Source organism: Mirounga angustirostris, unplaced genomic scaffold (assembly GCF_029215605.1).
Source record: "Mirounga angustirostris isolate CCGP_5_RB_7025 unplaced genomic scaffold, mMirAng1.0.hap1 SCAF_3, whole genome shotgun sequence".
NCBI classification, from domain to species: domain Eukaryota; kingdom Metazoa; phylum Chordata; class Mammalia; order Carnivora; family Phocidae; genus Mirounga; species Mirounga angustirostris.
Genome location: NW_026991711.1, coordinates 86,944,411 through 86,958,321, shown reverse-complemented (window position 1 = coordinate 86,958,321; position 13,911 = coordinate 86,944,411). Strand labels below are relative to the sequence as shown.

Genomic DNA, 13,911 nt, shown 5'->3' with positions numbered 1-13,911 from the left:
CCTCCATCCCACCCCCTGATCAGGAGAGGTAGCTCAGGTTCTACGAGATTCTATTTGAGATTCGAGATTGGGGGCCAGTGCTGGATAAGAGCACACCCCAGCCCTGGGGAGTGCGGGGGCCCTGGATACTCGGAGCCGGTGGCTGCACAGACAGCAGCTGGCCCTTCCTGTCCCCCTCCTGGGTCACCTCCCCCATGCCTTCACAGGCATTCATGAAGGGGGGGGCACCCATTTTCCCCAGGTGGCTGATCCTCACAAAGCTTCATGTGGTACCTCACTTTCTCTCTAGGATACTTGGGGAGTCAAGAGAGGACACTGCTGTTGGTTGATCACCTAAGTCTCTGTCTACCTTGTAGAAAATATTTAATTGAACCCTCATAACAACCACCTGGGGCGCACACTATTATTGGCCTCATTTTACAGATGTGGAAACTGAAGCTGAGGGAAGGAACAAAGTTGAAGTTTAAACCTGTGTGAGGGGGCGCCTGGGTCACTCAGTTGGTTGAGCATCTGCCTTCCGCTCAGGTCATGATCCCAGGATCCTGGGATCGAGCCCCACATCGGGCTCCCTGCTCAGCAGGGAGTCTGCTTCTCACTCTGCTGGTGCTCTCTCTCTCTCTCAAATAAATAAATAAAATCTTAAAAATTAATTAATTAATTAATTAGAAAACAATAAACCTGTGTGAGCCTGACATCAAAGATGAAGTTTCTGAATACCCCACTGCTTGATGCCATCTCCTAGTTTTGGCTTTCTTTCTGCAGCCCTTCCCGCAAACTCCTCTCCCCCTTCACCCCGAACCCCACACCTTTGCTTCTTAGTCCTCTGCCCACGTCCTCACAAATGCAGTCCGTTCCCTGCACACAGACGTCCTTCCGCTCTCTGAATCATGGCTGGCTGTGACGCCAAAGTCCTGCTCTGGCATCGGGAGAGTGGGCCTGACTGAATTCAGGCCCAACAGGGCTGACTCACATCTGGGAAGGAAAACCCCAGCGTCAGACAAGGCAAATGAGCAGCGGCCAAGCAGCCAGGCGAGGCCGCCCCTTGGAAGGGCAGCCCGCACCCTCCCAAGGGACCAGAGCAGTGGCCCCCCGCTGGAACCTGTTGCCAGTGAGCACAGACACCTGGATTCCTGGCCGCACTCTCCCGGGGGATGGCAGCCGTTCAGCCAGCACAAACCTGGGGAGCAGCTGGTGGGGGGGAGCATCCCTGCTTCAGGGAGGTGGCTCGCGTTCCCTGCGCTGCCCGCCGGGAAGGAGGCCTGAGGAAGGCACCCCTGCTCAGGTGCCCCAGCCGGCCAACAAGCAAGAGGAGCCCTCCTGCCCCCGCTCCGGGCAGCCTTCAAGGCCTGGCCAGACCCCCACACTGGTCACCTCTCCCCCTGCAGCTGCCCTGGCACTTCTGGCTGCCGGTGCTTTGGGCGTCTGGGCCGGCTTGGATGTGGGGGCCTCAGACACAGTCCCTCATCCACCTTCAGGATCAGTGTGTGGACCCTACGTAGACGTCCCGTGGAACCGATCGCCGCTGCCAGCTGTGGGGCAGGTGGCAGGTGAGGAGTCTGGGGGGGGGGGGGGAAGGCAAGGAGGACGGAGCCCCAGGGAACAGCCAGAGAGCCTGGCGAAGGGGGCAGCGGGAAGTAAGTGCGCGTGAGGAGAGCCCAGGACGGCATCTGCGGCGGACTCACAGGGAGGCCGCCTATAGAGCGAGAACGTGGGCGCCGGAGGCATTTACAAGGTCCGGGGCTGCCGAGCTGCCCTCTTGTGTGGCCAAGCGCACGGACTCCGAGCTTCCTGCCTGACCTGCGAGGACCGCCCGGCCCCTTCCCGAGGCGGCCGCCGGAGCCCCTGGCAAGACAGCCGCTGGCGCCCCACTTGCCCCAGGCTGCACTCCAAACTCCATTATCTCCTCCTCCCCTCCCTCTCACCCTCTCCTCTGCTTCCCCGTTCTGGGTCTCCTGTGCCTCCCCTCCCTCCCCTCCTCAGGGCCCTTCCTCTATTCCCGGGTCCTGCCTGCCCTGGGACCTCCAGCTGAAGCTCCACCTCACCCAGGCAGCCTTCCCTGGCCACCCCAGCTTGTGTGACGTCCCTTCGTCCCTTCGCCCTGCTCCTCTTGCCTTCTCCGGCAGCTGCGGGCCTGTCCTACGGAACACAAGCTGCCCCAGTCAATTTAAGGGAACTTAAGGGTTAAGAGGGGGTTTCCTAGGAGGGCAGGGGACCCTCATGAGCCCAGAGCCAGGATGTGCCCACCCTGGAGGGTAGGGGCCTGCCCTGCTGCTCCCTCCCACTCCTGAGTGTCCAAGGTCTCCTGTCTCAGCCTCTCTCCTGCGTCTGTGTCTTCCTCCTCCTCAGTTTCCTCTGCTTTGGGCCCAAACATGGATGCCCGGGCTCTGGGCTTCAGAATCTCCCCAGTCCAGCGCTCACAGTGGAACGAGGGCTCTGAGGCCCTACTCCTGCGGGCTGGGGTGGAGAACTGGATTGACCCCTGGGTCAGGCGACTTTCCTGGGCAGGCCTGGAGGCCAGTGGGACAGGGTCACATGACCCCTGAAGGAGCTCCGGCTTTGAGGGGTGTGGTCAAGCCCTCACAGCAGGTACAGGAACGTGAGATGCCTAATAAATGTCGACAGACTTAAGGACTGGCGCCAAGGCTTCAAGCTGGACCTTGTACTTCTGTCCTTCTCTTCCCCAGCGTCCCAGCCAGGGACTGACAGCAGCCTTTCCAGAACCAGGTTTGTTTTTCTCACTTGTTTGCAAAGGTGGCCAAGAGGTGCCAGGAAGACCTGAGTCGATGCCAGGCCGGCCACTTCGCAGCTTGGTGAATTTGGGCAGCTAATAAGAGATTTCTGAGGGTCCTCATCTGCAAAGTAGAGATTATGGGAGTAGCCACGTGCCCTTGTGCGGGCAGCTACAGGAGCTACTGGAGCCGAGGGTCGAGCTGAGTGGCCAGCGCTCATGTGGCAGGGACCCTGAGAGGGGTATCTTTTCATCATGAAAATTGGAAATCGGGACATTGCGTCCCTGTGTAATTGACAGTGTTACTGCCACATAAAATAGGTGCATCTTATAATTAATGGCATCCTAGGTTTGGTGAAATATGGAATCATTACCAGTTGAGCTGATCTGGGGAAAACTGCAATATCTCTGGGTAAAAATGTCCCCATCTGCCACATAGACACAATGTCCCTCCTTCAGCCAACCACCTGTGAGGCCAAAATGAGACCTCATCTGTAGACAGTTTGACAGTCGCCCATCCCTCCCCGCCCTCCCTCTTGGATGGCACCAACTGGGGGACAAAGGTGGGCTTTGGGCAAACAGGGCCATCCAGAGCTGGGAGGCTCTTTGTTTATCTGTGGAGGGGGAGGCCTCAGCACTGAGGGCCAAGCAAATATTTGAGGTTATGGATTAACTCACGCCCGGTTCAGGCTGTCATGGCAGTGGGACGGCGACCCTGCAGTTTCTCCCTGGCCCACCCCAGTAAGTCCCCTTCATGGCAGGTCTGTGACGGGGGATGGAGGAGGGATGAGCAGATGTGAAGGTCGAATCCTCCAGCCAGGGTTCCAGAGGCTGGCTAGAGCTTGGGCTAATGGGATATCAGGGCTCTGCCACGGGCCAGGCCAGGACGTCGGCTGGCATTCCTCAGGCCTGGGTGCCACAGTCCCCAGGGGCCTTTTTCCCAGACTTGGAGGCAAGTGGAAGTGGTCTGAGGGCCGCCAGGGCCAAGGGACATCGTCAGGGGCAGCTTGGAGCCCAGGACTCCCCATTCTCCCCACCTCACCCCCACCTCTAAACCTAGGGTGTCTGATTTAAACAAATGTCAGAAACTCCGGGGGAGTCAGTGAAGACAGAAAGTGATGTCAGATGGAGCGGGGGAGGTTGCAGGTGGGGCAGGCAGGCCTAGCCCTCGGGCTTGGAGGCAGTGGAGGGCTCCCTCCTCCGTTTACAGCCAGCAGGGTTACTTCTGGGGCTTTGTGGGGCACCCGGTAGTTTGGGGCAGGGGTTAAGATTCCAAGCCTGGAGTCACATAGGCCTGGGCTCGGGTCCTAGCTCTGTCACGTCCTGGTTGTGTGTTTTCAATAAGCTATTTCCCTCCTCCAAGCTTCAATGTGACCACCCTCTATAAAATGGGGTGATGACATTAATACCTCCCTCGTGGGCGTTATGAGTTTTAACTGAGATAATAAAAGCTAATATTTCCTGAGCATTTGCTGTATACAAACCCCGTCTTAAGAGCATTATGTGGGTTAACTCATTTAATTCTCACAATAACCCTATAAGGCAGAAACACAGTTTTTCTAACCAGGAAACTGAGGCATGGAACAGTTAGGTATCTTGCCCAGTGTTGCTGTCCCAGAGCTGGGATTTGCACCAAGTGGTCTGACTTTGGTGTCTTGCCTTCTGAACCATGTATAAATTGCTTGAAAAACGCCATGAATGTCAGATAAATGTTAGGTATGCCTCTCAGCCTGGCCATTAGATCAGCAAAGGCACCACCCCCTGACCCTCAAAGAACAGGGCAAGAGAGGACACCTGCCATGGCCCTTTTGTGCTGAGTCCCCTTTGATCTTCCCCAGGACTCCGTGCCCTTTCCACTTTTTCTCTTCAGCCCTCCGATGCTGGGCAGCTGCTGTGATCCTAGCCCCACACAGGCAAGGACACTGAGGCACCAGCGGCTGTCCGTCTAGTGAACAGGGACCACCAGCCCCAGCCCCAGCCCTTGCAGTCAGCTCCCATCTGGCACCGGGGCGGCAGGCAGAGCAGGGGCCAGTGGGGCTGTTGGAAGCTCAGAAGTCCTCCTCAGACAGGTGGCAGCAACTCCAGAATGTGGCAGCTCGCAAGCCTCTTACTGTTGGTGACCATCTGGGGAACTTCCGGCACACCAGTTCCTCCTGGTAAGGCCACTGTCCCCCTTCCCTGGGGCCCTCGGGGTCCTCACGAGACCCTCTCTGGCGCCGCATGAGGCCCCCACCCCGTGCAGCATCTCTTCTGAGCCTCAGTGTGAAACGAGAGGCACCGTGGGGAGGAACTGCCTGACAGTCCCCTGTTGGAATCCAGCAGCTGCCCCCGCTGGGCAGGGGCCGGTGGGGGGGGGGTTACTGTGATGACAGAGTACTGTGGTGACCTCAAGGAGCCCCCGGGGTGGGGGCATGTCCTGAAGCTCCTTCCTCCAGTCTGGGAGTGCCCCACACAGTCCCCTGGGCCTTTCCCCTCCACCCACCCAGTCCCGTAAGTGCCAAAGCTGGGCCTGGCCAGCACCCACGCCACCGCAGGGCAGCCTATCCTCCAAGGCTCGAGTGCAGGGACTGCCCCGCTCCACCCCTCCCTTGCCGCCTCCCCCCCCCCCCCAACAGGAGGAAGCCAGGGTGCCTGGGAGGTCTGAGGGGGAATGAGCTGCCAGTACCTTCTAGCAGGCCCCGCCCCGAGGCTCCTGGAAGCGCACGGCTGCTGCTATAGCATTTAAGCCCCTTCCTGAGCTTCTTGATCTTTGAGACAGGGCTGCCGTCCTCCTGGTTTGCCCGCCAGATGGGAAGGCAGGGGAAATGCTCCACTCGGGGGAGGCCAGGGAGGGGAGCGGAGGGAGGCGGGACAGCGGCAAGATAGGGTTGTACAGGGGGACTCGAGAGCAACGAGACAGAGTGAACCTTGCAGGCCTGGTAATAACCCCAACATCCAGCCAACACGCGTCCCTGGGTGCTCATTCCTAGGTCAGACACTGCGCGGCTTGGCACCATTATCTCATCCTCAGGGTTGCGCGAAGAAACTGAAGTTTAGAGAGGCAAAGGCACTGGCTCAAGGTCACACAGAGGTCAGGCTGGGTCCAAAGGGAGGGCTGTCTGTCCAGCGCATGTACTCTGAATGGCCAAGTCTCCTGTCTTCCAAGGCTGGCCATCTGCTGTGTGTGGAGGAAGAGAGCAGAGGAGCAGGGGAGCTTTAAGGCCTGAGGGCCCAAGACAAAAATATCTCCTGGGACTAACCACAGAGTGGCCCCCACCCCAGACCCCTCCCCCCAATGAGCTTCCCCTCCCCCCAATGAGCTTCCCCTCCCCCCCAACCAGACTCAGTGTTCTCCAGCAGCAAGAGGGCCCACCAGGTTCTGCGGATCCACAAGCGTGCCAACTCCTTCCTAGAGGAGATCCGGGCAGGCAGCCTGGAGCGGGAGTGCATAGAGGAGATCTGTGACTTCGAGGAGGCCCAGGAGATTTTCCAAAATGTGGATGACACAGTAAGGCCATCTGGCTGGGTGCAGAGGACAAGCCTCAGGGGCAGGCTGGTGGCCAGCAGGGGTCTGGAGGAGCAAGCTGGGGCCCCACTGCTGAGGCCCTCTTAGGAGTCCGGGGAGGCAGTGGGCACCAGCCCCTTCTCCATCCAGCTCGCTCGGGGGGGCCGGGGTGTGCGAGTGGAATGAAGAGGACGCTGGCCCTACGGTCTTGGTCAGGGCACATGTGACTGCAAGGAACAGAACTCTGCAATTAGCTCCAGGAATAGGGAGTTTGGGGAAGCTGGGATTCCCAACAACCCCACTGGAGGAAGTTCAGAACGTCCTCTGCCCACAACTGGCCACTGCTGTGTCCCCCTGTTCTCTGTGACCAAAATGCCACCCTCTCTGCTTCCAGCCAAGCACCTGCTGGTCAGGGGCTGTGTGACCCAAGACTCCCTGATGTCTATATACACTCCCTCTGTGCCTCAGTTCAAATTCTCGAGAGGCAAAATTTGATTGCTCAGGGAATCAGAGGGAAGAGTTCATGTCCTCTCTGGCTCCCAGGGCCCCGTGGTGGCAGCGCTGAGGTGGAAGGATGGACTGGGAAAGGAGGTGGCTATCCCATACAAGGCTCGGACCCACTCCATCCCCAAGGGCTTACTTGAGCTACTAGGACCATAATTTGTGCTGTTACCTGGGGTCCCCTTCTAAGCTGTCTATAGGGATGCCCTTCCTTCCAAGGCTAAGGGGGGAATTCTGGTCTGCCTTTTCAGCGGCTACCTCCTTGCCTAGATCCCCACTGCCTCTTTTCCCAAATGCGCTCCTCAACAGATGCCCAAAGGACTTTCTGCAGCCACAATCTGAGCACCTTACCCTAAGTTCTCCCAGGCCCAGCAGGGCAGAGCCACTGCTAAAGGGACCATCAGGCTGGATGGTCCCAGACCAGCAGCAGCAGCAGGGCCTCAGCTGGACAAGCAGACCTTCTAAATCAGCAATCAACTTCTAACCAACAAGGTCTCCACTTTGAGAACATGGCTCAGGGAAAGATCACATCCATGAGAGGTCCAGAGAAGCCTAAAGGAGTGATGGAGGCTGGAAGGAGGCAGAGCAGCTGGGTGGGAGATTTGGGTCCCTTCCAGTGTAAAGGCTGTTGTGGTCACAGACCGTCCAGAGAGCAAGCTTCCAGCCGCATTGCGGGGTGGGGGGTGGGGGTGCCTGGGATGTGGGGTGGAGATGGGCAGCAGGGGCAAGGAGGACTGTAGGCCTGCTCAGAGTGCAGTTGCCCCAGCGGCTGGCAACAAGCAGGGGTAGACCCCTCTTTGTCCAGAAGCCCTTCCCTCCCCTGCCCCACGTGGGCCAGACTCAGGAGGCGCCCCTGGGCTCCCCAATACTTATACATGGGAGGATGGCCTCTGACCCTGTCCCTTTTCTCCACAGCTGACCTACTGGTCCAAGTACGTCGGTGAGTGCGCTCTAGATTCCGGGCTGCGGTGCCCCTAACACCCTCGGGTTCTTTGGGCCGCTGCAGGGACGGGGAGGGGGCTGGCGGCACCAGTGACGCCCCTCCTCCCATGTTGCAGACGGGGACCAGTGCGCGGCCCTACCCCCGGAGCACCCGTGCGACAGCCCGTGCTGCGGGCACGGCACGTGCATCGACGGCATCAGCGCCTTCCGCTGCTACTGCGGCCGGGGCTGGGAGGGTCGCTTCTGCCGGCACGGTGAGAGGGCCGGCCGCGGAGGGGGGCAGGGGGCGGGCCGGGGGCCCGGGGGCGGGGCGGGCCGGGGGCCGGGACGCGCCGCGCCACCGTGCGCTCCCCGCGCCTCGTCCCCGGTCCGCCCAGAGGTGAGCTACTTCAACTGCTCGGTGGACAACGGCGGCTGCGCGCACCACTGCCTGGAGGGGGAGGGCCGGCGCCGCTGCAGCTGCGCGCCGGGCTACAGGCTGGGGGACGACCACCTGCAGTGCGAGCCCACAGGTGAGCCCCCTCCCCGCCCATCCCAGGGGTGGGGGCGGCACCGGGAGGCTCCCAGAGAGGGGGCGAGGAGGCGGGCCGCCACGTAGCTCATCTCCCAAACTCTGAGCGGGTGTAGGGGGCCAGGCCTCCAGCATCTTCCTCCATCTACCTTGGATGGCTTTATTTTCTGAAGACACCGTGTCCAGCCTGGCATCCCATTTCCTCTTTTACCTCTGGCTTCTGTGAGGAGAGACAGGAACCATGAGTCTGCCTTCTCCTTCTTATACCTTTTAATTTTTATCAACTTTGTATATGTCCTAGGAAGTGAGAATTTTACAACTCTTATCATGAATTTCAGCAGGTTGCTCCTCAGTGTGGGTCTTTTCTTATTCGTTGTACAAGGCCCTTGATGGACCCTTTTCATGTGGAAATTCGTATCTACTGCCTCAGGCACGTTTCCTTAGTTATTTCTTTGATATCCTCCCCCTGCTGTCTCTATTCTCGCCTCCTGGACCTCCTGTTACTCAGATCTCTTTCCTCGGGACTGCCCCTCTAGGTTTATTATCACTTCTGTTTTCCATCGCTTTGACTTTGTGTTCGTCTTTCAGGGAACCTTCCACAATGTTATATTCCAACCCTTTTCCTGGGAAGAAATGTCTAACTTTTTATTTTGAAATAGAGATTCACAGGAACTTACAAGGAAATGACTGTGGACCAGCTGGCCTGGGGGCTTTCCTGAGAGGCCCTTGGAAAGCCCAGGTCACTGGCAGAACCCCTACTGCCCAGCTCCTCAGGTCTCAAGGTCGTGTCCTGAGAGGAATCCTCCAGGCTCATGTTAGAGTGGGCACAGCCTGCCTTCCAGCCCCCTGGAGCAGAGTAGGGAAGAGGAGCTGGCGTCTGCCCAGTCTGCAGATACCTGTGTGACTCCCTCTGGTCAGCCTTGCATGTGGCTGGAGCCCCAGATCACAGTCTCTGGTTCACCCTGTGCAGAGAAGACACCTGTGGTCTTTTGCAGGGCTGAGAGAGGAGAGTCAAGCCACTGGGTGCCAGGGACAGAGGTCTAGGGCTCTAGCAGTTTCGCTTCCAAACTCAACATTCCTGTTTGTAGTCCCAACCTACACTGTGTCCTTCAGAAGCACTGAGGCTTCTGGGGGGTTCTGTAACAAAAGAATCCCCTATTACTGGCTGAGGTTTTCACTTTCTCAGTCAGCCAAGTCAGTTACCATGTCCAGCTTCTGGAGTTTTGTTGCTGTTGTCTGCCTCTATTCTCTGCCGCTATGCAATTCCCCTGCTGATGGTTGCCCACTGCTCCTACAACAAGTCTAAAGCTCTCAACCTCGCATGCATGGTCCATCATGAGCAGATGCTGGAAGCCCTCCCAGCCCTCAGCTCTCTGTCCTGTGCTCTCTCCTCTTGGCAGAGGACCTCACGACCATGCTCAGAGCTACTTTGGGGGCCCTCCAGGAATGCCCACCACTTCCTCCCCATAATTTCTTACCTGTGTTAAGAGCTTGGTGGCATCCCAGCATGAGACTTTACTTATGTACCTCAGGGATTACTCCCAGCAGCCCTGGGTATACTGAACTCTGAGAAGTTTAATCTGTCCAAGGACACACAGATAGGTAGTGATGCTGCTTGGTGTGGCTCTTACCATTAGGTGGCACTGTTTGTTGACTGACTCACTAACCCAAGGGGATTGGCAGGTTACTGGAATTGGGTGCCTCAGCATCTCCTATCCCTTTACCCCTACAATGGAGCAAACTAGCCTGCAGGCAGGAAGTAGACAAAGATTGGAGGGCAGTCTTGGGGAGTAGTGCCTGGCAGGAACTCACTTGCTTCCCCCTATCTTCAGTGAAGTTCCCTTGCGGGAAGCCAGGGAAGCGACTGGAGAAGAAGCGCAAGCACTTGAAACGTGACACAAACCAAACTGACCAAGTAGATCCAAGGCTCGTCAATGGGAAGGAGACCAAATGGGGAGAGAGCCCCTGGCAGGTGAGAGGAGAAGCAGCTGTTCAGCAGTTGGGTCAGGAATCACTGAGCCCCTGCAGGGAGTTCCTGGTCAGGATGCACAGATGGAGAGAGGAAATGCTGCCTTCACTTGGGGTAGGGGGCTGTGCTAATGGTGAAGCAGTTTCAGGGAAAGATGGGGGTACCTGACAGGAGAGTAGTGGTCAGGATGGGGCAGATGTGCAGGAAGGTGAGTCATAGTTTTAACAAAGAGCTGGAAAGATACTGCGCTGCTGGTGGCATTTTAGGCAGAGGCCTTGCCAGTGGGAGAGGTGTTTTGCTTGGGAGAGAGCTGGGAGGGAGGGTTGACCCTGAGGTACCTCTCCAGACTCACCATGGGAACTAACACTTTTATTTGGTCCCAGGTACTGGGTGGTGGTGGTGGGGGGGTACGGAAATCAATAAGCAGGGGATTGGCAGGCCTTGGGGAGCTCATAGATCCTGGGAGGGTCAGGCCCCTAAACAAGCCGCTCAGTGGGACCAAAGCCAGGATGGCCAGTGGGATAGGGGCTTATGGAACCCTGAGGGGGATACTCAATGCAGCCTGCAGGCTTCAAAGGCTTCTCAGAGGACTTGAGTCCCAGCCTGAGCCCCAAGGGTGAGCAGAACTCTCTGGGTGCTGCTAAGGATGACTATAGCAATGGCAGGGCAAAGGCAAGGAGATGCCCTCCAACCGTCCAACTCTGTAAGACACACAAAAGTAGAAAGTGCCAGCCAAGGACTGTAAGTCCACACCTGTGTGACCAGGGAACCTAGGAAAGACCTAGCTACGCAGCCAGTGCCTCGGGCTTGAGAACCATGCTGGGGCTGTGCCGAGAGCCGCAGGCCCTGACTTGGAGTTGTCAGAGGTAGGCTTGTGATGTCACTGCCCACTCCCATTCCAGGTGATCCTGCTGGACTCAAAGAAGAAGCTGGCCTGCGGGGCAGTGCTCATCCACACCTCCTGGGTGCTGACAGCGGCCCACTGCATGGAGGACTCAAAGAAGCTCACCGTCAGGCTTGGTGCGGGCTGGAGCAGGCAGGAGGGGGCCGCCAGAGGCCTCCGGGAGGGGTGGCACCAGACAGGCTAGCCAGGTTTGGGGACCCTCGTCTTTGGGGTGCTTGCGCAAGAGGCTGCTTAAGGTCCCATGGAGGGTGTCTGGGGAGAAGAGGCCTATGTGCTCCCTCCAGCCACTCTTAGGGTGAAATTTTAGACACAGTGGCACCTGGTGTTTGGCAGGTAGGGGATTCTCTTCACATCTGGTGCCCAGGCGCTTACAGACATGTGTTTGCAAAGTGAGGGGGTCCCACTCACATAGCCGGCTGTGTGTGTGGACCTCCAGCACCCTTGGTGAGGAGACTCACAAGGCTTCTTTCTACATGGCCTGGCCTCAGGGCCATGCTTTGCACAGACTGACGAGAACAGAGCTGAGCGGTCCAGGGCCACAAACCTGGGCCCCACTCTACCAAGTTCTGGAGGGGGCTCTCCCCACTGTGTAGGCAGAAAAGAAGGAGAAGATGTATTGAGAATGACCAAATTCATATTCCCTACGATTACCTCCAGCACGGGCAATGGCCAGTGGCCTCCCGTGGCACTCGGTTTAGGATTTCCAACTCCCCCACCCCCACCCCCACCACTGCCCCTGTCCCTGCAGCAGCCATCAGCCTTGCTGGAGAGGATCTTGTCTCCTGTGTGTGATCCAGATCTTCCCTGGCAGAGCCTGTGGGTCCTCCCTGGGTCTTGCTGCTCTTGCCCTGACCCCATCGTGGCTTGTCACTACCTTGCTCTCGGGCCAGCACTGCTAGATGAGAGTTGTGTCTCTCCACTGCAGTTGCTCCACGTTCCCTTTGGGGCTCTGGTGTGTGTCCTGGGCTTCCCTGCTGACTGTCCACTGCTGCTTACTTGCCAGGCCTCGCTGCTCCGTCTGGGAGTGAGTACCGAATTCCAACCAGCATTCGGCCCCCTTAGGCCTGACACCACAGCCGTTACCACTGGCAGGGATCTGAGGCACAGACTTATGGCACTCGTGACAGTGCCTAGGAGACACAGCGACCACTCCTGGTGTGGACCCACTGGCTGCCCCAAAACACTCTAACTGCTCCTCTGCCCCACAGGGGAGTATGACCTGCGGCGCTGGGAGAAGTGGGAGATGGATGTGGACATCAAGGAGATCCTCGTGCACCCCAACTACAGCAAAAGCACCACGGACAATGACATCGCGCTGCTCCGCCTGGCCCAGCCCGCTATCCTCTCACAGACCATTGTGCCCATCTGCCTCCCAGACAGTGGCCTTGCAGAGCGTGAACTCACCCAGGTGGGCCAGGAGACCGTGGTGACCGGCTGGGGCTATCGCAGTGAGACCAAAAGAAACCGTACCTTCGTCCTCAACTTCATCAATATCCCTGTCGCCCCGCACAACGAGTGCATCCAGGCCATGCACAACATGATCTCTGAGAACATGCTGTGCGCGGGCATCCTTGGGGACTCACGGGATGCCTGTGAGGGTGACAGTGGGGGGCCTATGGTTGTATCCTTCCGTGGCACCTGGTTCCTGGTGGGCCTGGTGAGCTGGGGTGAGGGCTGCGGGCGCCTCCACAATTACGGCATATACACTAAAGTCAGCCGCTACCTTGACTGGATCCATGGCCACATTAGAGCTGAGGAGGCCTCCCCCGAGAACTAGGTACCTTAGCATCCCTCAGGCTTGTGTCCGAACCCCAGAGGCCACTCGTGGAATGGGGGCTGGATTGCTGAATGGCAATATTTGAGACATTAAAGGGGACATGTAACATGCACACCAGCTACAGTTCTGTCTGTCTTTGTGTCCCTTTTCTGCGCTGTTCTGGAGGGAAGTAACGTTTGTGGAGCATCTACTGCATTTCTCACACTTTATGAACACAATCTTATTTAACTTCCGAAACAACTCTGTGGGGTGGGGAAGAGTAGGTCCAAGTTCGGTGAAGTCTGAGGCCGATAACATTTGGAGGGGCCTCTCTATATGAAAAAGAATAAAAAATGTGCCTATAAAACTGTGAGAGCTCCTCCCAGGGTCTTGGAAGGAGCCTACACGAAACAGAGATATGGAGGCCAGAGCTTTACGGCAAACCCAACAATGAAGGGAGAGGTTTTGAGCTCATATTACAGAGGAGGAAACTGAAGTTCAGGAGTGTTTACATGGTAGAACCAGAATTCCAAGTCTAGGTCTGACTCCCAAACCGCTGTGCCCCTGTCTGTTCTTGGAGGGCAGCTGTGTTGAGCACCTGCTGGGTATAGAGGCCATTATCAGTCCAGTGGAGGAAGTAGCCAGAGACCAAGAAGGTGTTGGTTCAGCTCAGCATGAGCTCACAGTGTAGTTGGGGAAGCTGTTTAAGGACAATGTCACACAATCGTGAACAGCAGTAAGCAAGAAGTTCTGTCTTGACCCAGCCTTCTAGGCATAACTGGATGAGACAGAGAAAGAAGTAAGGATATACCTGATAAAAAGGGATAGAGGTGAGACAAGCTGAGACAATTAGCTGAAAGTCATACAAGTCATCTAACTCTGTGTGGCCTTGGCCAAGTCATTCTCTTCTCTGGGCATCAGTAAAATAAAGGGATTAAATGAAAGCAGTGGTTCTCAATCCTATCTATACATTTGAACCCCCTGGGGAACTTTCACAAACATCTACCTCCAGTTGCACCCTCAGAGACTCTGGTTTAACTGTTTTAGAGTAGGGGACCCAGACATTGGTATTTTAAAAACTCCCTAGGTCATTTAAAAGTGTGACTTGGGTTAAAA

The 13,911-nt window shown here is 57.2% G+C and overlaps 2 protein-coding genes across 25 annotated transcripts in view; one reads left to right on the top strand and one right to left on the bottom strand.

Moving 5' to 3' along the window:
- Positions 1 to 13,911, bottom strand: part of IWS1 (interacts with SUPT6H, CTD assembly factor 1) — a 137,139-nt gene that overhangs the window by 7,020 nt on the left and 116,208 nt on the right. The gene's annotated exons all lie outside the window — the stretch shown is intronic.
- Positions 949 to 12,929, top strand: PROC (protein C, inactivator of coagulation factors Va and VIIIa). Of its 24 annotated transcripts, none has more exons than XM_064586389.1 (10): positions 1,144 to 1,282; positions 1,386 to 1,547; positions 2,685 to 2,724; positions 4,794 to 4,884; positions 6,049 to 6,215; positions 7,629 to 7,653; positions 7,772 to 8,167; positions 9,999 to 10,138; positions 11,038 to 11,155; positions 12,248 to 12,929. In XM_064586389.1, the coding sequence occupies exons 4-10, from the start codon at positions 4,815 to 4,817 to the stop codon at positions 12,814 to 12,816; spliced, it is 1,485 nt and encodes a 494-aa protein (XP_064442459.1). In that variant the 5' UTR covers positions 1,144 to 1,282; positions 1,386 to 1,547; positions 2,685 to 2,724; positions 4,794 to 4,814; the 3' UTR covers positions 12,817 to 12,929. The 24 variants fall into 24 exon arrangements, with proteins under 24 accessions (XP_064442451.1, XP_064442450.1, XP_064442464.1 ...); XM_064586385.1 differs by having other exon boundaries at positions 4,599 to 4,884; XM_064586384.1 differs by having other exon boundaries at positions 4,567 to 4,884.